The sequence below is a fragment of the Zychaea mexicana genome (assembly GCF_025766255.1).
Source record: "Zychaea mexicana strain RSA 1403 chromosome Unknown BDB00scaffold_24, whole genome shotgun sequence".
NCBI lineage: Eukaryota > Fungi > Mucoromycota > Mucoromycetes > Mucorales > Lichtheimiaceae > Zychaea > Zychaea mexicana.
Window position 1 is genome coordinate 73,317 of NW_026516687.1, and position 22,676 is coordinate 95,992.

Sequence of the window (22,676 nt, forward strand, 5' to 3'; positions counted from 1 at the left end):
GCTGGTACAATGGCTAGAAAAAGACCTTATGATGAGGTCAACGTTAAATTCAAAGAGGTTGTACGTATACTGTATAACTCACGTCAGAAAGAGCATGATCTTTGCCTCGAAGCTGCAAAGAACGGAAGCAACATCGTTGACTAGCGGTTTATTAAAACTGTTTCGGGAGGCGAAGGATGATTTGGATGACCTGATCAATCACATTTTACACAGTGATCCCGCTTCTCGCCCATGCTCTGGGTACATGCAAACGAATGGTGCTCATTGTCATCTCGATTCAATACATTTGGCGAAACCTGGTCTCTACGTTGCTGTTCACCAAGCAGAATTACATTTTCCAAGGAGCTTTGCCGCCTTTGCCAATTTTAAGCTACCAATGAATATGCTTTTAAATATTATATATAGACTTGAGCGCACTGTCACAATAATCCACAAGTCGATCGATAGAGTTGATGATCGTAGCCGTAACCAACTTGACAAGATCGTCCACCAACAAGACGACACTCTGCTACCATGTGAAGTGGCATACATTACACGCCCAACATACTATGATCCACCCACCGGCGACTATACCACCCAGACATCAAATGGCCTTCATCTTCCATGAGGAACTGAATGTATTCAACAATGTTGCCGTTCGGGAAGCGCGTGAAAGACATAGTCGCAAGTAGAGTGATTCTAAGCGTGTGTCGCGGATGGTGTTGATCCAGGTTACTGCTTTTTCTTAAACCCCTCAAAAATCCCATAAAAGACCCTCACCCGTTCAAAAGATACTCTCAACAGCACAAGCTGCACCGAATTCGAGCTCTGCAGGTCCAGCATATCATATGAAGCAGCTAGTTCATATCATCCGTAAGATCATCGTTATAAACATTCTCCCGTGTTGTGCGTCGCAGTTTTATTAAACATTTCAGTGTTGTATATTCTCGGCTTTGACGATCTCAATCGTTTTTATAATACATGTCGAGAAGTGTATCGCTGCGACGTCTATAATGTTATGGTTGTTTGAGCAAAGTTAATATGCTATCAACTGGGATTCCAAAATTGTAAATGTGTCCATGTAAGGCTTAGGCAACACAAAGAAACTGTTTAATATCCGTATCAGCAGTCAGCGTTACACTTCAGCTGCAGTAGTATAAGGGACTGATGTCATTTGTATGATTTAAACAAGGAAAAGGCAACCTCGCACACAGTCCAAATATATGCTGCGTGAGGCAGAAGCCTTCTCAGCTCCGACCTCATCAAATGAAAAATTGCGACCATACCAACCGCTGTTGGCAGCTTCAAATGCACGCATGTTACTAAATTTAGTTAAGCAATCGCGTGTTCCGTTTGCTGTTCCGCCCTTTCTGCTTGTGCTTGCTATATTACTGACGGGCGAAGTACGAACTACAGGTCCTCTTTGTTACTTTATTCGTGAACTGGCAACCCTTCCCTCATCCCTCCTCCACTTTTGTTGTTTCTTCTTCCTTCTTTTCTCTCGTCCCATTACTTTCCTTCTCTCTCTCTCTCTCTCTTTCTTACCTATCTACTCTTCTTTTCCATCCCCTTTCCTCACTTCTTTTCCGTGCCTCTACAAGTCTCTCAAGCCTGTGCTAATAATTGCAAGGGGTGTTTGAAGCTGAAGGAGCCTTATAAGAATGCTTTATCACACTAGTTTACTATTACCCCTACTACTGGTGCTCTGGTGTTCTAGCACTATCACTACTAGTACTGCTACTCAACAACAACAACAACAACAACAACAACGTCGAAATGGCCGAAATGGGTACATTGTCGAACTTTTACGTCCCCCGAGCGAATCAACATTCTTTGACAGTGGCGACGGCGACCAACACTCTCCCAATCGTAAAGTGGTGCGCTACACATACGATTCCGACCTGTTATACGGTGCCTCGGTCGAATTTGATGATTCCGCTTCCGCAAAGGCCGCACTTGCCCACCCAGATATAATTAATGCTTGGCCAATCACACATCATTCACGACCAACCGGTATCGTGGATACAGCCGAAAAGGTTGTCGACAAAGCCATGAGTTGGCGGGGATACTCACCTGTAAGTACAGAAGCAGACCTTTTTTTTACATTAAGAAATGCCCTGCTACATATAAAAGAGGCAACGCCATGAAATATTGGAGTTTGATTGTTTTTGTTCGTTGTCGTCATTCATTATCATTATTATTTCGTTGTTGCTGCTGCCTTTGTATCGTAGGAACAAGTGCCAGTGCTGACCCGAAGCTACAACGAAGCATACCGCGAACTTGGCGTCAATGGATCCAGCGTACGGGTTGGCGTCATTGATTCCGGTGTGGATTATCGCCACCCAGCACTTGGCGGATGCTTTGGTTCCGGGTGTAAAATAGAGTTCGGCTACGATTTGGTTGGCGATGCATATAACGGAACGCACGAATCAATTCAAGAGGACGACGATCCGCTGGATAACTGCCCCCCTACTGCAGGTACACTTTATTGTTCTCTTTTCTTCTTTTCTCTGCAGGCAAAGCAAAAGAAATAAAAAACCAGAGTTGCTGTTAAAATTATATCAACTGACCCGAGGTCGCGGTTTTTTTCATTAGTTGGTGCTACCGGCCATGGCACCTTTGTGTCAGGTAAGTGTTCTACACGCATTTACTACGTCATGTAAACAGTGAACCTTGTCTAACCGTATTCTATTATTGTTTATGTAGGATTGATCGGTGCCACAGATACCCAACTTGTAAGTGTCGACGATGGCTCATTGTTGATATTTGAGCCAGAACATATCATGTGAAGGAGAAAGATAGACTAAGATCCATATGATATACTGCAACAATAGAACTGGACTGGTACAGCACCAGCAGCAACGTTAGGCATGTGGAGGTATGGAGAGAAACTAGGATGAAATTTATTTAGCTTGATTCTACAGTATACGCGCATGGATGGGATGTGTTCTAGATCGCCCATACAACCAATTCGTAGATCATTAATGCTAAAGTTGTCAATATTGTTTCCTGTAGAGTTTTCGGCTGCAACTCACAAATTGCGACTACGGATGTATTCCTCAAGGCCATGGAAATGGCCTATAAAGCCGACATGGATATTCTCAATCTATCGTTTGGTCAAGATGGTGGATGGCACGAAGACGCTGTATCTGTGTTTGCTGATAGGCTCGTGTCACGAGGCGTGCATGGTAAGAGAGACAAAGAAGAACAGCAGAGGTGTAACCTTCTTCTAATTTTAGAAGAAGAAGCCAAAATCTAACGCCTTGAACTATTTTTATATAAAAACAGTGGTGGTTGCTAGTGGCAACATTGGCACAAGCGGCATCATGCTGACAGCATCTCCCGCAACAGGAAATGGGGTCATTGCTGTTAGTTCTTCCATGAACAGTCAGCTGCCTGGATTCGTCCTAGAGGTGACGAAAGATAACACTGATTTTCTTGATATCCGTACGTTTGTTTGTTTCTCTTTGCTTCTCATAGTGGAACAACAAATAACCTTATTCTATGTAAACTAGCTTACCGCACCATTGTCAATCAGCCGATTTCTTTCAACCAAACCTTACCGCTTAGATCCATCAACGACTCATGTTCTCCTTTCGATGACGGCCACAAGTACAAGGGCACTATTACTGTGATCCATGCTAGTGGTGACTGCGACTTGATGACAAAGCTGGACCATGCCAAGAACGCCGATGTTACGATCGCTCTTGTGTACATGGATAGCACCGAGACGGTCGAGCCCGATACGAGAACCGCTAATGCTCAATTACCTGTCGGATTCATCAATGCGGTCGCTGCCGAGGCCATTCTTAAACTGACCACTGCCTCAAAGAGCGACAGCAAAAATGCTCATAACGATGAAAACGTTAAAGGCCATTTTACGCGCTCGTTGGTTGCGCTCAAGTCTCCCAAAAAGGAAGCCAACCGGATCGCCAGCTTTTCTTCACTTGGTCCTACAAATGAACTTGTTCTGAAGCCCGAGTTGACTGCTACTGGCGGCGACATGTTCTCGACCCTACCACTTTACAAGGGCGGTTATGGCGTATTGTCTGGCACTTCCATGTCTGCACCCCTTATCTCTGGTTCTATTGCATTGTTCTTGAGCGCTTTGGATGAAAGCCAGCGCAAGAACCTGAGCCCCGAAGATGTCAAGGGTGCCTTAATGAACTTTGCCCGTCCAGGTAATGTCAACCTTAGAATATCCCCTCCATCCACCAGTCACGTCAATACTTCCTGAGCTAATATTGATACATATATGAAGTCGGCTCGCCGATTTCACGGTTCCCTCAATATGGAGACTCACCTATCCGCCAAGGCGCTGGCCTCGTTAGTGTCGTGCGCGCTATTCAAGGATATGAACAGTTCCATGTCTCACCCTCCAAGCTCAGCTTCAACGACACCGAGCATTTCGTAGAGACACAGACACTTACTATTCACAACCACGGCAGCAAGGACACAACGTTCAATCTGGTGCACGGCCCTGCATTGACTGTGGCAGGTTACAATGTCAAAAACACATCTGACTATGTTCCACTCGAGCCCATCAGCTTTGCCGTCCAGGATAAGTCTGTCGCTACGATTTCGTTCGAACAGCTACAAGTTCAGGTCCCTGCTGGTGACTCTGTGGAGGTTCAACTGACCTTGAAACCACCATCCAATTTTAACGCAAACTCGCATGCCATTTATGGCGGTTATATTGGCGTTGAGACCGTCAACAAAACCACGTCTGCCTCTGTTCCATACATTGGCATGGTCGGAAATATGTCTCGCCTACCTATTTTGGATCGCTCGTCCGATGGCGTGTATCCATTCCCCAGCGTTGGTAATCCAGACGGTACTATTCTCAAGAACACCGAAACCGGCAAGTACAAGCCCGCTAAATTCCTTCGGCCAACGGTTCTGGTGCGCTTGTTGACAGGCACGCCGCTTTTGGATTTGGAGATTGTGCAGGACGATGAGGTAATTGGAACCGTGCCATTTGACGAGCTCGGTCCACTTAGCCGTGCATGGCTGCCACGCAACACTCGTTCCATGACGTCAAGTTCTACTGTGTTCCATGAATATCAGTGGGATGGTCAGTACCAGCCAGACAAGATTATCAGCAAAACGCAGTACGTGGAAACAGGGACTTATCGTATCCGTGTGCGCGCATTGCATGTCTTTGGCGATCGTGACAATGACGAAGATTGGGACGAATGGCTCTCGCCTCCGCTCTACATGGATATGGATGCAAGTGACGGTGACGATGATGACAACGGTAGTCTATTGCCTACAGCTAGTATTACTACTAGTGCACCCGGAGAGCAACCATCAAACAGCTTTGCCAATCATCCCTCTGCAACTGATTTTGCAGCAACTCCTACCCCTACGCCTTTTACGGACGAGGAAGAACCTGTGGTACCTTCAGGAACAGAAGGCTTCACAGTCTCTGTTAGTCCAGCCTAAAAAAGTTTTATTGTACTATACGATCATTTCATCACCACCATCAACATCTATCATCATATTCCCCCGATCTTTATAAAACAACGCAAGCACTCACTCCACACAAATAAATAGAAACCTTCAAGAAAATACTTGGCGTACAGTGCACACGTTAAAAAGCGAATCAACGTCGCAATATTTTTGTACCGCGTACAGTACGTTCAATTATAGTGATGCAATCGACCCAAAAGCCGAGCGATATAGTATTTTATCCTAAAGGCTCTTACAGAAATAAAGCAATTGCTTTTATTAACGCGGGGTGTATTCATATCTTTCATGGCTCAAACCCCCATTTTCACTTGCGATACGAAGCAGGCAACCCTTGAGCATTCTTTATAGTTTGCTTCGAGTTGAGCCTGAAAATCTGAACATTCTGAGGGTGAGATTCCCTCAAGGCGTCCCCGGCTACGAGTGCGAATGTCAAAATTCGTGAGGTGGATAACGAGAAGCAGTTACCCACTACAGGGGGGGAGCGCATATGCCGGCGACGGCCGCGGTAGCTTGTCAGCGGGTCAAGTGCCGGTGGCTCCCTGGGTAATCATTTGCCACTAAAGCGATTGCTCTCTAGGTTCTTTATGGACCTGCGCCCATGCGACAGTTGGGCCTGTCTCTGTCCCTATATTCTCTTTTTCGCTCCCTTTCTTGAGCATTAGCAACGGTCCTGGATCCTGTGGGTTGAGGTACAACCCTGAGGTAAGCAACTCATTGCGTAAAGAAGGTCTATAATTGATAAACACGACTCACTAGTTTTTGGTTATATCGGTTGATGATGATGACACGCGCATATAGTCTATAAGAATTCTCAGCGGGTATCATACCCTACGGTATGTAACTGTTCATCTATTCTATCATAGGAACTTGCTTCAGGCCGACGGAAAACTGACATACTTTGATCGTATCCTATATACGATTTAGTTTCTATGTTAAAAAGCAGCAAAGGGAAAAAGGAAGGAGAACAGCAAAGTGTAGTAATACAATCCGTCCCGTAAACTGCAACCTCGTTAACATCGATCCTATGACACCAGTCTTTTCGATGTCACCCTGCTTGGCAACAATTGCCGAGACATCATTTCCGCCGAGCTTCAATATTCGTTACTTTCAGCACTTTCAGCACTTTCAGCTGTATCTGGCGGTTGACGTTAACAGGAATCGGATGTTCAATAAATGGATGAACTATTTGCACTTATCTAAATAGCTACTCCATGTTCTTGACTTGATGTACTGTGTGCTATAAGCCCGCCGTACTTTGATGTTAATCCATAATCACTCTGTCACGTCTATCAAGTGCTGATAGTGTCAGCAGAGTGAGCATCTAGGGCTATCGATGAACTAACAAAGATAAAAAACATAATCGTAACAACAAGTATGTATGAACATTAACAAAAGTGGATTATGTACCTCGAACCAGTCATTAATGTATGTGAGTGATGCTCTTCTATATCTGTACACTTCTTAATCCATGGTCTTGAGTTGATCCAGTCGTTGCATACGAACATTGGATATACTTGCAGGTGGGCAACAGCAGAGTCACATGGTCGTAAATGTTTGAGCAAGTTAGTCGCTTTATCCGATTACTGTTATTAGTAGCAGAACAGCAAATGTAGTAGTAAAGATTCTTTCTTTACAAAATGGAGACTTAGTTTAAAATGCTACCCTTTTCTTTTCCGTTACATTTTTCGTTGACATGTCGCAGTAAGCTTTTTTTTATTTATAACTGAGCTAGTAATCGGGTTTCGCAGTGCGGATCATCACAGCAATCTGCTACTGCTCGAAGTGCGTGCTCGATTATTTCTGCTACATGATCTAACGGGCCAGCCGTACAAGAGGGTTGATAATGGCTCTTTTCAGAAAAGAATGCCAGGTGTTCCAGATCACCAGCAAACCAATAATTCTCATTGGTATAATCGACGATCTGGTGAACAAACTGTGTCAATGTTCGAAACTTGCTAAAATTGATGAGGTCGTCGGCATATGTCGTCCGGTTACCGTCCGAATAGAACGTCAAATCTTTCAAGACGAGTGGGAAAAAAGGTACGGCGGGAGCAGCAGCTTTTTTGACGGCGGTGGTGCTTTTCGTTAAAGCTTGTCGATAATAGGCCATGTTGTTGCTCACATCCAAATAGCGTTTCAACATGGCAAAGGTGTTCATGTCTCGACTTGGCAACGACTCCCAAACTTCTTGACCAAGTTTTTGAACTGGTGCGCTAGTCAACGCCATAGTAATCACCATACTCGTGTGAAAATTGTTCCATTCCAGACACAGTTTGGAAATTTCGATCAGTTTACGTAACACGGAACGTCGTTGTTTTGTAGTCTTGACTGCGAGTAGCTCGTGCGGTATCCAATGCGTCAACTAGTGAAAGAATCCGAAATAAGATTTTCTGTTAGAGAAATCATTCCTGCCTGTCTTATGATATAGTGCTTTATCTATGTGTATATTCTTCTTTTACCATGTTGGCACGTCTGGTCATCATTCCAATATATCCATCATCACCACCTGATGCTGCGTTCCGTCGCCACTGTCCGCAAAGATAGTCGTAACTCGTAATACATTTTAACGTATAAAAATCAGCAAGCGTCAAGTATCGTGCAACATCGCGCGCTTCTAGTGACAGTAATTGTGATGATGATGAGTATATTGGTAGGGCAGCCAGTGCTGACGAAAATGAAGTGGTACTGGTAGGTGTTGATAATGAGGTCGGAGAGCTGGGCGGTGTAGATACAAATGAAAAAAGATAAGAAGAAGGTGTTGTTGAAATAGTGGTAGTAGATGGTCGACGTTGGAATGGTGGCGATCCAACAAGTGACGAAGGTGTAGGTGGTGAGCTTGGAGACATTGGTAATACTGCACTACTGTTGTTGTTGTTGAAATTACTGCTGCTGCTACCACTGCTACCGAATGATGCGAGCGAATGGGATGTCAGTGCCACAAGCGAATGTCTTTGTCGTGCATGCCGGGCCATCTAAATATAACAACCCATTCTTAGTATAGAAGTGCTACTGGATGAAGATCATGATAATATGATTATGACTAATGATAGTAATCATGCACGTAGTAGTATTGCATGATTGCCATGATGATCATGTGAACCAAAAAAAAAGCTGCAACATAACCAAAACATACCTGCAAATCCAATGCTTCTTTAATCATATTAGCTTCATTTGTAAATCCTGCTCGTTTAATGTCGCCATTAAGAAATGCTTCCAATCGGGTCTGTAAAACAGGCGTTATCCTGAAATCTTGGTATTGCAGCTTAACCCATCGAGAAATGACGTTTAAAACCCTATCGGTTTTACAAATAAACAGGTTATTATTGTTATTATTAATATAAATATCATTATAACTGGTGGGTTACTTGTTTGGAGAACTGCTCTGGGAATCTTTTAGAAATTACTGGCATTGCAACTTACTTGACTTGTATACAGTGTTGCCATTTTTTGAAATATTCCGCCTCACCCGGCAACGCCTCGAGATGAAACCGTGCCATCAAATTTTCCAAGAACTCCGTGGAAGCAGTAAATGCCGTATGATTTAAGATATATGTATCGACATAATCCAGATCTATCATAGTACAATGTTTTCGTATTTTGTTAGTTCAAATCAGCTGATACATTACAGACGACATTTTTTACCTTGTGCAGTTTCATCAGCTAGTTTCAGAAACAGTTTTTCGGCAGTACCAGCTACTACATGTAGTTTCCCAGCTACCATTTTGAGCACTAATACATCTCGTCCATTTTCAGATACATGCAGCTGCTTTTGCTGCTTTTGCTGCTGTGGTTGGTCTCGTCCGTGAACGTAGTGGTGGTGTTTGTTTAGTTTTGTATTGCTGTTACCACTCTTTCCTATATTATGTCGATATCAGAATACATATGATACGTGCAAATTTTTCATAGCACTATGTAAGCTTTTTGCGCATTTTCCAAACATGCTGTTTTTTGAAAAAAAAAAAACATACCTGATGAGATAGTAGTAGTGGAAGAAGAACAGGACGTTTTGATGGGATCAAGGCCAGCTTGCCGCAATATCTGTGTAAGAAGCAACAAAGTGTAAGAAACCATAACTTTTAGAAGGAAAGAGAAAAGTGCGCATCAAACCTCATCGTCTGTTTGTAAAGGGTGAGAGGAAAAAGAGGAGGAAGAAGAGGCAGATTTTTTCAGATTCAGGGATGATTGGTTCCGCCGGATGGACCGTAAAAGATTCCATGAGCTACCATGGTGCTGGTGGCTATTGCCATTGCTGTACGCCAGTTAGTGACAAAGAAAAGAGTATGAAACATAATAAAAATGTGTCAAATGCTGTTGTTTTCTTTTGGGGGAGGGGGCAAGAATATAGTTCCAAATATTGACACACTCACTTTGCATGATCACCATTCTCAGTAGCACCCGCCGCTGTTGCAGCAGGTGGTGGCTTTTTCGTGTGATCCTGTGGTTGAGCCATGCGATTGTCATTACTTTTACTTCGATTATGATTACTCCTTTGTGGTACGACCAGCGTTTTGAATACTGAAGACAAAGATCCACTGCTGCTGTTTTGGCTCGGTGGCAACAGGTACGGAGATAATGATGACGGTGTCTTCTTGTTTTCCTGTTGTTGCTGTTGCTGTTGTGTCGCTACAGCTTTCCGTGTGCTGGCGGTGGGATTTGGCGTTACTGGTGTGGCCCGAATGTTTTTGAGTCGTGTCAAGTCACTTTCTGATCGATAGTGCTTCAATGTGCCACTCGTCATATTCGGTGCATGAAGAAGTTTTTGTTTGTTGTTGTTGTTGTTTTTGTTTGCAGATGAATCTTCTTCTTTGCTTCTGGAAGAAGAAGATGATACAAATGTTGGCTCGGCATGCTCTCGGTAGATTGAAACAAGTACGTTTGGCGTCTTACTCCGTTTAGGTGCTGCCACTGGTGGTTGCTGTATTCTCCGTTGTTGTTGTTGTTGCTGTTCATAATCACCTTTCTTAGTCGTCAGCGGCGACGTTATCGTCTGGCTGTTATCCTTTCTTGATGATGATGATGATGTAGTTACCGATACGTTTGAAGAATGATCGTCATTTTCGTCATCACAAGATGGTGAAGAAAGATTTCCTTCTGCAGTAAACAAATTACTCGTTGATGCTGCTTGTGCGATTGATTGCTGTGATGGTGATGATTGGATCGAAAAATAGCAGGAGTCCGATGGTATCATTTTCTGATTTTCCTCTTCTTCAATTTCTTCTGTGCTGCTGGTTAGCTGGTACTGAGCAAAAGAAGATGGCAAATCGTCACTGCTGGTAATTTGACGCTTTCGGTGCATTGCTCGCTTAGTTTTATCGACAGGTGGACTACACCTTGACTGTGATTCCTTATCTTGCCCCACTGTAGCTGCTGAAGTTATTGAAAACTGTTGTTGTTGTTCATCTTCATCAGAATTATGCTCGAGAGTACGTATAGCTGTTTGCCTTGAAAATGGCGGCACAAGTGTTTGCACAGATTTACGGTAACTGCTTTGTTGCGTCGTTTTTGTTGAAAACTGCTGCTGCAGATCCTGATGGCCAGTAGTGCTCGTCGAAGAGCAGTGGTAGCCGTTATCATTGGGTGATGCTTCTCCATGTTTATTCTCGTCCTTATCGTCAGAGGAAGAAAAGCAGGAAGTAGTAGTATTAGTAGTAGTAGAAGCAGGAGGAAGAAGAAGAGGAGCGTGATACTGATGGTGATATGTCGTAGGATTAGAGCAATAGGAGGATGAGAACGAGGACGATGGTGGTACTGTTGCATCGTCTAAATCTGGCTACAATAATTTTAGGGGGTGTTATTAGTTGGAAGAGTGAAAGGAGGGGGTGATGGAGTAAGGGGTTGGGTAAGGTAATGCACGCAGCAGGCAATATGCGATCGAGAAAGAGTATCGACCTTCTTCTTGTCAAATACAGCAGGTGGCAACAAGAAGGGTAGCATCGCAGCCATAAGCTGGAAAATGAAAGAGAGTAAGGTACTTGTCCTTTGAATATTTACCTTTTGGCGTTTGACAGCACTTGTCGGCGGTTGTGGTGCTAGTTTTACTCCTGTTTCACAAGCGTCATTGTTGTTTACCTTTGTTGCTTCAGACTGCTGCTGTTGCTGGATTTCTGATGCTGCATACTGATTGTTCGTCAGGGAGTGCTTCTGCTGATGCTGCTGCTGCTCATTAGCGTCAATATTGTCCGCTACTGATGGTGCTATCGTTGTCGCTGATGCATTAGAATGAACAGTCATGCTCTTCGCCATTTTGCTGCTGCTGCTGCTGCTGTTGCCTCCGTTCGTCGTTCTCGATCGCTTGCTGTTGGTGCGTCCACCGCCAAGAAGATGCTTTAATGCTTGGGCACTTTTCGATGGCTTCGGTGTGTTTGCTGGCTGCTGTGCTGCTGATCCAACATTTTTCATCATCAGCATTGCTTCACTATAAGTGCTTATAGTACTGCTACTACTGCTAATGCTTGTACCGCTACTAATACTGTCGTTGCTACTTTTACTGATGCTACTGCTGTTGCTGATTCGAGAACTGACAAGGTCATCGAGTAATACAGTTTGATTTTGTTGCTGTTGCTGCAAATTTTGATGGCAGCAGCCACCACCAGGCTGGTGGTGATGGTGATTATGATTGACAGAGGCAGTGGCAGTTCGGGATGCGACGCTTGTCATTGCTGGTTGACTTTTGAATCCAGATATATTACGCAGGAATCGCTTGCCAACTAGAACCAAGAATTTAAGAAGAGAGAAAGAGAGAAAAGGTTAGGAATTAGGTTGCTTTGCTTCTCTGGGGTGCCAATGTTAATGAGAGTAGGAGTGGTGTGCAGTGCAGCAGCAAGTGCATCATTATCGGAGGAGGGCAGACATTACGTAGAGAGGCAGTTTAAGGCAAGGAAACGTATAAGGCTCAGCGAGCTTATATACACTACGCGTATTTCTTTTCATGTCCGTCACGCACTCAGATATGATGAAATAAAGGAAACAAACCAAGGAGACTGTGAAAGATACTTGCCTGAAGAGGAGGCTGGAGATTCTTCACTGTCGTTTCTGCTTTTCAAACAGCGTAAAGGAACGTTTAGAAAAAGGAATAGCAAGAAGGCCTTTTTTTAGTCTTTTTAGTGCTTCAAGAAAACTTACAGCATCTTGATGGGAGCTGGGCGATCCGTATCCATCACCATGTGCTGCTGCTTTTGGATTTGTTCTTCTGCTAATGATGCCGCGTTGTTGTTGTGGTTCTCAGGTGGTACAGGTGCTCCGTTGTTGACAAGCTCCATGCGATCTAAATTACAGAACGTAGAGTGAGTGACTGTACTACACCATGCTATAATGTGTAATAGACTAGATAGCTCTGTAGTACTAATGCAGGTTGTTGACCCAACCATCGCCGCACATAGACCACGCGTAGATAAAGAAGCAAGGGCCAATTAACTGCGTCACATTACACAAAGGCCATTGATCGACCCTTGATTTATAACCATGCGATGGACGACAATCTTTACCTTTTCCAGCAGCAGCAACAGCGGTTATGGTGGTAGTGGTAGCCGATTTTTTGTGACGACAGTGCTCTTGTCGCTGGTGTGATGGGAGTAAAGAAGAAGGTGGAAGTGGTTGGGGGGCAAGTGATTGCCGATTATCAGTCTTATTCTTAGTACAAAGAACGGCGCTGTTATGGTTGTAATTGAATTGGGCGAATTTCTTCTCGATAATGACAATGGATGATGACGCAGAGAATTCCAGTAAAGCTTCCACGAGCTGGTTCGTGTGAGCTATGAGCGAGTTTCGAATTACCTATGTTTTGACATGTATATATCAGCATCATCCGTCATCAGCATTTTATGCAGGGCCACACGCAGCACCAAGCCAGGGGGTGGTGGAAAGAAAGAGATAGAGAAGATAGCTAGTCAATACTAATGGATTTTGCCTTTCACGACAACAAACATTCCAACTTTTTTTCTGCCCGCATGTAATGTAATGTAACTTTTTTTTTCAACAGCGCCGACCTTGCATCTTCAAACCATACCTGGCGACGTTTTCCAAAGCTCTTGTTCACATTGTTGTTGCTTTTTTCACTATTGTTTTGGTGGTGATTTTCTTGTTGTCGTGGTTGTGATAGCAGATTCTCAACGAGCGCTACTTGCTCAGTAATAGAACTTGATTCTTGGTGAATTCTCTGAGCCATCGCATACGTCTTGGCCACTTTATCCCTGAAATTAATTGGTGCTGTTGCCATCATGGTACTTTTAGTGCTGCTACTACTGTTAGCTGCTGTCACCTCCAATAAGCGAAATGCTGTTGACTTTAATTGTTGTCGCCTTTTTGTATCTGATGCTTTTGTTGCTGCTGACGATGCTGACTTATTTTTGCTGACGAACGAGTTCGTCATCTCTTGTGCATGCTCTCGTAAAGCATCTGTTAAATATTGTATGATACGAGACAAGAGCGCTGAGCCGTGCGTGATGGATTTCATGTGCGAAGCGACTCGAGGCGAATTATAGGAAAGTCCTTGATGCAAGACAGCGAGGCAGCCCATCAGAATGGTCGTTACGGTGTCTTCCAACGTTGTCCACAGTTTTGCACGCGTCTATTATTGTTTTGTTTGTTGTTCGTCAACAAATCTATTCTACAGTTATATTGGTGCCCCTCTAGTGTAATATATTGCGTACCTCACTTTTGCTATTCCAGTGACTTGACGGATCAATTAATCTGAATTTAGACAAAACAGATCGCACGTTTAAATCGCGGCTGTGCTGATAATAATAGCTGCTACTGTTATTCAATCCGTTATTCGTCGTTGTCATACTACTAGCAGTCGCTGTTGTCATCATGATCTTCGTCGTCTTCTTCTTCTTCTTCGTCGTCGTTTAATGCAAATTAAAATATATTGCAAGTAGTACAATAGTCGACATATGGAGAAAAAGAGAGTGAGCGTGTAATAGCAACGATAATCGTATTACTACTGCTATTAATGGCGAAAGAAAAAGAGGTGGAAAAGAAGAATGAGAGAGAAAATCAAAAGGAGTAACAAAATTATGAGGGGAGGAGAGGTGGGGGGTGTGTGGAGGATGAGGATGAGGATGAATAAAACCTTCGCCTTGGCAAGCTACTGTTGCTGCTTGTTTGTAAAGAAAGACATTTGAGCGGATGATTGCCCTCCCTTTTTTTGTTATGCGTGTCTCATTAATGAGTAACTTCGTTTCGTAGTGCGTATTTTGTGTTTCCAATATGCTTTTTTGTTTAGTTGACAGATGGCAACGACATTATCGCATACGAAGTAGTGTTATCCAGGGGCTAGCATGTGCAACACACACAATCACACGCACCATTTTGATGCTCACGCGCTCTCTTACATGGAAAAACAGCTAACCTCCCCACAGCTCTCCGTAAAGAGAGAGAGATCGCTGTGCGTATGATACCACTTCTTTTAAATATATAGCGTTAAGGCTAAATTTAATTTCTTTGAGAGAACCTCGAACATAAGCCACAGATGTTGTGCTACACCCTTCGGTAAAGTTGAACATGAAGCTTATCATGAAAGCGCAAGTATAGACTCATGATCGTCACAGAAGATGTTATAAAAAGATTTCTGCTGTGATTATTTACTAGTTTACGATCGGTCAACAAGCCTGGGAAAAATCGTTTCACATTTGAAACGATAGGCTCCCCAGATGATGGGCAAAGACCTCAAAATGTAGACGAATGGCTGGCTAAGGGCTTGGAGTAAACAGGAGATTCATGAGCTATTCACTGAAGCTCATCATGATGACGATCGTCATTATCAAAGAATATTAGCTGAAGATGCTGCATATATGATACAACACTGATAATGGCTGTATGAATGAAATGGAAAATGAGGATGGGATGCTGCCGATGTGCCGGAGCCTCCACCTGTATTGATGGTCAAGAGTATCGTAGAATTGTAAAATATTATTTAGAGTTCTGAAAATATATGGATGATCCGTGACATCCTTGACTAAATAGTCATCTTCAAAGCTCTGCACACTAAAAAGATAGCCAGAAAATTCTCTTCTTATGAGCCTTACCAAGTCGTACCTTTTCAATCCATGTCAAGCGCGTAGTATACCTTGCCTCACTTGTGCTCTGCAATGGGTAGAAATTTCATCGCAGTAAGAAATGTCTAATTGAGTCAACTATTTTTGACTGTTTCTTCGTACCTTTGGCCGTTATGCTTGATAGTAGAGCGCCTGTAAAGTATGAAAGGTACAAATATCATATCATATGTAATTGCAAGCTTAGCACCTCATCTGTCAATGCCTTTGTTCGTAGATTCTCCGATTAGACTTGCTTTTGGCACTTTAACAGTAAAATCGAAATCTCGTATCACAGAGACAACAATATCATATGCAATTCTGAAAACTTACATAACCGTATCAAAATATATAGCTGCTACTTGATTCTAAACATTTGATATATGGTAATTGATGGTAAGCTGTAATAAAAGCATCAATATAAGGAGTAGATTCGAAAGCTAACTATGATATGTATACAAAGAAAAATTAAAGTTCGAGTAGTGAGAGAAAGAGGTCAGGTAAATAGTGATATATACATGGCGGTGCTGCGAAGCTACTGTAATTTCTGTGGTGGCTGCGACAGCACTTTCATGTTAATCGATACTATTGTAGTAGGGGCAGTAACGTCTCTAAGAGATATTCTGTCAATCGATGGCGTTGTAAAGTTTGTTGCTAATAAATCCTCACAGAAGTGAGTCATACAAGTGCTGTTATAGAATATAGGCTGTTATTACAAGCGATTGTCAAGAACATGCATTGAATTCTGCGACATAATTGCCGCGCGCCCATTCTAGAAAGAAAATGAGTTAGTGGATGCAATGAGTGTGAACCATAAGTTTCGAAATTACACGAACAAATCTAATACGAAGAGCGTGCTTAACACAGTCTCATAGTTCCAGAGCATAATGAAGATGGGGGTAGCTACGACAGAAAACGAAGTGATGATCTTTTTTATGAACTGTTTCCGCTTTAGTGAATGCCGGCATTTTACAAATCCTTCGCTTCGTTATGACCATTCTTTTTTAATAATTGAAGTAGACTCCTCGCTGTACATGCCGTAAGATAAGTCTTTACTACTATGCATTCGGTCAAAGCTCGATATCAAATTCAAGAAACTGTTTTTATGGTTGCTAGACTCTCGAGCTAGGTAGACAACTAGGATTATGGGATATTTTCAATACATCATACTGTTGAGGACCCATTTGATCTGTAGTTTACTGCTGCTCGCATTTTAGACTATTGGCATTATTGTTGCTAGATTGTAAGATACGTATACCTAAAGAGCAAAAAATATCGTAGCAAATTTTATAAGTGACCGTCACTATTGTTATTTGGCATCGCCATCATGGAGTAGCCGTTAATTTGCCCACTCCATGGGTGGTAGTAGCTCAACATGGCCGTAGTCTACCGTAATTGAGCTTGTATTGATCTGTCTCTACTAATTTTCAAGTACGCAAATGTATATGCAGCTGCTGAATAAGAGCCCTCCTTTTCGACCGCCAGTCTTATGACTGACGAGGCAACATTGTGCAGCAATGATGGTGGTCAGTAGTACACATCAGTGTACTTGTTGTTCATATCATAATCATTTATCTTTTACAGTATCGTTATCCTCATAAAGCATATGCATGTGCATATACTAGCAGCAGCGAACCAGTTCAATGCCTTTAACTACGCTACTACATTCTTTCACTTAATGCACCATTGACGTATAAAGGCTTTTGTTACTTTTGCTCCATGAAATCACTCCAGTCCCTCGACTCATTGTAGAACAATGTAGAGCGCTGCGCAACAAGCCCTGTGGTTTGCTGGCAATTAACTCCGCTCAACTTTTTCGTTGGTGCGTGGAGGGAGCCCAAAGCATATCCACACTTTAACCACTCGTCTCTTTTGACTTATAATTTTGCTTTTCTTTCTCACGCATTTGAACAACAAAACGCATGCCATCCTACCGTTCACCATCTCCTAGTCGGCATCGATCCCCTTCACCTTCCAGTAAAAGAAGGAAACATAATACCAGCAGCACCAGCGGCAGCCATTATAGAGAATCCAGAAACCGCAGTGGCAGCAGAGACCGATCCGCTTATCGACATCGATCGTCTGCAACAACAGCGACCTCGTCTTCATCGTCAAGACAAAGATCTTCTCGCCATCATGACAGTTCATACTACGATGATAGACACCGATACGACGATCGCCATCGTTCAACAAGAGACCGTAGTGACCGTGACCGTGGTGACCACCGTGATTCGGCGGCTGGTAGAAGCAGCAGGCATCATAATGACAATGTAAGTAGTCATCATACTACTAGTAGTAGTAGTAAAACGACTGATTCGCGCAGTCAAGCGCATCGTTCATTGTCCACTACTGCTACTACTGCGCAAACACAACAAAGCGATACTACAAGCAAAAAAACTGATGCCGGTGGTTCAGGAACTTCTCCGGATACTGCTCAAGTGGTAAGTGTCTTTTTATTTTTCTAATTAGGTTTCTTGGTTTTGCAAATGTGTCAAATATGTCATGTTGAATTTATAAAAAGACAAACAGATGAATAGTCTCAACAATTTTCTTTTTTCTACATAGGACAAACCGGTCGATAAAGACGAATTAGCACGTAAACGAAAAGAAAAGATTGAAAAGTGGAAACGAGAACAAGCGTTAAAGAAAGCTGCCGAGGAAGAAGCGGCCAAAGCTGCCACTGGTACTGATGGTGAAGAACAAGACAAGGCTACCACCACCAAGAAGGATACAATCAGTACTCCTGATGATGGTGAACAAGCAACAGCAACATCAGAAGTGCAACAAGAATCAACAGAAACGACGCATGAAAAGCAATCCGATGTGCAAATGGAAGAAAAGGCTGCGACAGAAGGAGGAGAAGAAAATGGGAAGAATTGGAGTCTCGAAGACGACGAGGAAGAAGAAGAAGAGGAAGAGACAATGGACTACGAACTAAGCGAACAAGCACGCAGTGATGCAGAGAAAAGTTTCAAGCCGCTTGCCAAGTCGGACGTCGAGAAAGAAGACGATGGATTGGTGGGTAAGCCGTTACCTCAACGAAACAATCTGTTCAACAACACCAACAAGAACGGTGTCACCAGTAATGGAAATAATAAACCGACGACAACGACGAAACCAAAGAGCATGATGCGTTTTGGAATGGGATTTGGAAAGACGCTTGCTGCAAAGAAAAAACCCGCAACACCGGTTGCCATGGATACCACACCATCTACGCCTCCACCATCGAAATCTACTGCTACAACAAAAAGCTCAGCCATGGATGTTGACGATGCCGATGTGGACCCACTCGAAGCGTACATGATGGATGTCACTGCAGAAGCACGCAAGATCAATGAGGAAGACAAGAAACGTATGGAAGAATTAAAGACCTCGAATGCCGAAGGCAGACCCAGTTTGGATGAGGAAGATGCTGCTGCTGCTGCTGGAGGACCTGAGCAGGGAGAAGATGACGATGAATATGGCAGTGATCCAGAGGATATTTTGGCGTAAGTGATTATTATTATCATTTTGTTTTTGTCTTTATAATGCTAACATATTGGATATAGATTTGCAGCTAAAAAGGCCAAAAAGAAAGATCTTGCCGTTGTGGACCATTCGCAAATCGACTATGAACCCTTCCGTAAAGACTTTTATATCGAACCTCCAGAGCTCAAAGACATGACACCGGAACAAGTCGATTTACTGCGTATCGAATTAGACAATATCAAGATTCGGGGTGTGCATTGCCCGAAGCCTATTCAAAAATGGACGCACTGCGGTTTACCTGCCGGATGCTTGGAGGTGATCCGTAAACTCAAGTTTGACAAACCTACATCAATCCAAGCGCAAGCGGTCCCCGCAATCATGAATGGTCGTGATGTGATTGGTGTTGCCAAGACGGGCTCTGGCAAAACGATTGCTTTCCTGTTGCCCATGTTTCGTCACATCAAGGATCAAAGACCGTTGGAGGCAGGAGAAGGACCTGTTGCTTTGATTATGACGCCAACGCGTGAATTGGCAACGCAAATCCATCGCGAGTGTAAACCCTTCTTGAAAGTCCTTGGTCTTAAAGTAAGTAAAAGTTCAAATTGCAGTCTATATGTATACAAGTAGGAGGTGGGGCAAAATATCTTGTTCTCGTCATTATGTACTTAGTAAATTTTTTTCTGTATTTATTAGGCTGTATGTGCATATGGCGGTTCGCCTATCAAGGATCAAATTGCTGATTTGAAGAGAGGGTGTGAAATTATTGTGTGTACACCAGGACGCATGATTGATTTGCTTTGTGCCAACTCAGGTCGTGTGACAAACTTACAGCGTGTCACTTATTTGGTGCTTGACGAAGCAGATCGTATGTTTGATATGGGTTTCGAACCACAGGTAGAGTGACGGCAGGGATAACCTTCCCTTTTTCCTCTCAAATTGTAAATATGTTGGCTTTATAAGGCAGAAATAACTAAATCGAAAGTCTTCATTAGGTCATGAAAATTGTCAATAATGTGCGACCAGCCAAGCAATCTGTCTTGTTCTCGGCCACTTTCCCCCGTCAGGTACGTGTTAGAAACATATGGCAAAATGGACTAGTTATACACTGAACTAAACTTTTTTTGTCCTTGATTGAAGATGGAAGCACTCGCTCGTAAAGTTTTGAGAAAACCTTTGGAGATCACAGTTGGTGGTCGAAGTGTCGTATGTAGCGATGTTGAACAGCACGTTGAAGTGAGAGAGGATTCCACCAAATTCTTGCGTTTATTGGAGATTCTCGGCAAACTCTTCAATGATGAAGGTGAAGAAGATGCCAGAGCTCTTATATTTGTGGATCGACATGAAGCTGCTGATAATCTGTTGCGTGATCTCATTCGACGAGGATATCCGTGTCAATCTCTGCATGGTGGAAAGGTAAACCACGCATTCTCGTTATGTTTATCAGCTATAATCATATACTAATGACACCTTTTTGTTATTACAGGATCAAGCGGATCGTGATAGCACGATTGCTGATTTCAAATCTGGCGTCAGCAACATTCTTATTGCCACTTCAGTGGCTGCCCGTGGATTGGATGTCAAGCAATTAAAGCTGGTTGTCAACTACGAATGTCCCAACCACATGGAAGACTACGTGCATCGTGTGGGCCGAACAGGTCGTGCTGGTAACAAGGGAACAGCCTATACTTTTATCACTCCAGATCAAGACCGGTATGCCATGGATGTCTGTAAGGCACTGAGATCGAGCGGACAAGAAATACCTGCGGATTTGCAAGCCCTCGCGGATCAATTCCAAGAAAAGGTCAAGGCTGGTAAAGAACGTATGGCTAGCTCTGGCTTCGGTGGCAAAGGTCTGGAGCGCTTTGACAAGGATCGTGATTTGGTCAAGCGTATTCAAAAGCGAGTAAGTTGTTTTGGTTGCTGATGGAATAGGACATGTTGAAGAAAGCTATTATGGTTGATATTAATCCCACTCTTTTTTTCAACACCAGGCTTACGGTGGTGAAGATCTGGACGAATCGGATGAAGAAGAATTCGAGCTCGAAACTAAAGTTGTTTCTGGACCTGGAAAGAAAGAAGAACCACAAGGCCCATCTACTGGTACTGCACCTGCGGCTGCTGGATCTCCTGCGGCACCCGCTGCTGGATCTCCTGCCGCGGCAGGTGGTACAACGGGTACCGCGACAGCAGCAGAAGCAGCAAGTACAGGTGCTCCCGAAAGCGGCGCCACATCCAGTGATCCAGTCAGTGCGGCTGCAGAAGCAGCAAAGAAGGCTGCTGCAGAGGTGGCGGCTAGGATCAACGGCATGCTGGGCACCAACAAACGCAACGCACATGACGTAATGGCAGATATCAACACACGGTTCAACCAAAGTACAACGGGGTTGCAGCAAGTGCAGCAAGAAGACAAAAAGGAGGAAGGTCGACCGGTATATGCAGAAGAAATCATCATCAACGACTACCCTCAAAAGGCTCGCTGGAGAGTCACCAACAAGGTTAGAAATCTTGATTATGACATATATGAGGATCAGCGGAGAAGAAGGGGTTCTATGTTAAAAGAGCAAGGAGAAGCATGGTTACTAACCATTGTTATATATCACCATCGACACGGCTGTCGCTTAGGAACAAATTTCACAAATCACCGAGGTTTCTGGAGCAGCCATCACGACACGTGGCACCTTTTTCCCACCAGGCAAGCAGCCTGGGCAGAACGAACGCAAGCTGTATCTGTTCATTGAAGGCGACTCTGAATTGGTTGTTGAAAAGGCAAAGGCCGAAATCAAGCGTATCTTGATGGAGGCCACGGTTGCGCAGATGGAAGTGGATGCTCGAACAGGCGGTGGTGGCGCTGGAAGATATTCCGTTGTGTAAAAAATTTGGCAACACACGTGCACTCTCTCTCCAACAGGTTTTTACTTCTTTTTACCCGACTCAACACTTTAGAAGTATAGCTGAAAAGACATCATCTTACATATTTCTATTTTCTCTGCTTGCTGATCTCTCTCTCTCTCTCTCTCTCTCTCTCTACTCTCGCGTTTACATAACATACAATCACAACAAAGAATAATATACTTTTTCGAAAAGCACTCCATGTGTATATCATATTAGCCTCAAAGTTAATGTCTCTTTTTTTTTTCGCCATACTCATGTAGGGGTTATTGTCATCCTCAGTCGTACGGTTGTTTTAAACTTTTTTTTTCGGACGTCATGACAAAAAAAGTAAATGATAATGCGTACGTTGAGTCGTTTACAGTTAAAAGGGTCGCTGACGGGGGTAAGACATACAATGCGTACGAAAATAGGCCACTGTGTAATCATCATTGTACTACTGTACTTGCACTATACGAGTGCACATGAACATGGCAGCATTGTAAGTGCTCATCTCTTGAAGTACATGTCAGCGTTAATCATGATGGACAGCAATCTTGTTAATAGCAGTAATTAAAAGGAGTGAAGAATGGAACGGCAGTTCCTACAATAACACAATAGGATGACAAGTGATGATGATAATGATGATGGTCTTCTCCTTTTAGGACATAGTAGCTATTTTATCTTATGCAGAAAATAAAAAACAACAATATACATATGCATCTGATCCTGTTGCTACAGTACATAGAGCGGTTGATGATGCCTCGGAAGATGATGACAGAGATGTTATTTTGTAAGACAAGGACGAAAGGAAAGAAAAATAGATGACGATGTAGGTGGTGTTGATGATGGTAATGG

The 22,676-nt window shown here is 43.3% G+C and overlaps 5 protein-coding genes across 5 annotated transcripts; 2 read left to right on the forward strand and 3 right to left on the reverse strand.

The window, feature by feature from the left end:
• Positions 1-1,433: 1,433 nt before the first annotated feature.
• BDB00DRAFT_937957 (peptidase S8/S53 domain-containing protein) lies at positions 1,434-5,424 on the forward strand (the record flags this gene model as incomplete). The annotated part of the gene is made up of 9 exons (XM_053129265.1): positions 1,434-2,054; positions 2,211-2,457; positions 2,575-2,607; positions 2,686-2,714; positions 2,814-2,857; positions 2,995-3,167; positions 3,268-3,426; positions 3,495-4,160; positions 4,241-5,424. Exons 1-9 carry the CDS (start codon positions 1,641-1,643, stop codon positions 5,422-5,424), a joined length of 2,949 nt encoding a protein of 982 aa, XP_052981144.1. The 5' UTR covers positions 1,434-1,640.
• Positions 5,425-5,956: 532 nt separating this feature from the next.
• On the reverse strand, positions 5,957-6,688 carry BDB00DRAFT_816191 (uncharacterized protein). Its single transcript, XM_053122968.1, has 2 exons — positions 6,205-6,688; positions 5,957-6,128 (listed from the first exon to the last, which is right to left on the reverse strand). Exons 1-2 carry the CDS (start codon positions 6,274-6,276, stop codon positions 6,009-6,011), a joined length of 192 nt encoding a protein of 63 aa, XP_052981145.1. The 5' UTR covers positions 6,277-6,688; the 3' UTR covers positions 5,957-6,008.
• Positions 6,689-7,146: 458 nt separating this feature from the next.
• On the reverse strand, positions 7,147-9,212 carry BDB00DRAFT_816197 (ras guanine nucleotide exchange factor domain-containing protein). Its single transcript, XM_053122969.1, has 5 exons — positions 9,094-9,212; positions 8,872-9,022; positions 8,585-8,744; positions 7,911-8,423; positions 7,147-7,813 (listed from the first exon to the last, which is right to left on the reverse strand). Exons 1-5 carry the CDS (start codon positions 9,170-9,172, stop codon positions 7,169-7,171), a joined length of 1,548 nt encoding a protein of 515 aa, XP_052981146.1. The 5' UTR covers positions 9,173-9,212; the 3' UTR covers positions 7,147-7,168.
• Positions 9,213-12,282: 3,070 nt separating this feature from the next.
• BDB00DRAFT_786737 (uncharacterized protein) lies at positions 12,283-13,666 on the reverse strand (the record flags this gene model as incomplete). Its single annotated transcript, XM_053120633.1, has 4 exons — positions 12,283-12,361; positions 12,574-12,715; positions 12,936-13,224; positions 13,457-13,666. The coding sequence occupies 4 exons, from the start codon at positions 13,664-13,666 to the stop codon at positions 12,283-12,285; spliced, it is 720 nt and encodes a 239-aa protein (XP_052981147.1).
• A 3,675-nt stretch (positions 13,667-17,341) lies between these two features.
• On the forward strand, positions 17,342-21,976 carry BDB00DRAFT_816199 (P-loop containing nucleoside triphosphate hydrolase protein). The gene is made up of 10 exons (XM_053122970.1): positions 17,342-17,752; positions 17,806-17,923; positions 18,048-18,970; positions 19,031-19,535; positions 19,644-19,844; positions 19,943-20,014; positions 20,088-20,363; positions 20,434-20,853; positions 20,942-21,445; positions 21,573-21,976. Exons 1-10 carry the CDS (start codon positions 17,619-17,621, stop codon positions 21,819-21,821), a joined length of 3,402 nt encoding a protein of 1,133 aa, XP_052981148.1. The 5' UTR covers positions 17,342-17,618; the 3' UTR covers positions 21,822-21,976.
• The last annotated feature ends 700 nt before the right edge of the window (positions 21,977-22,676 follow it).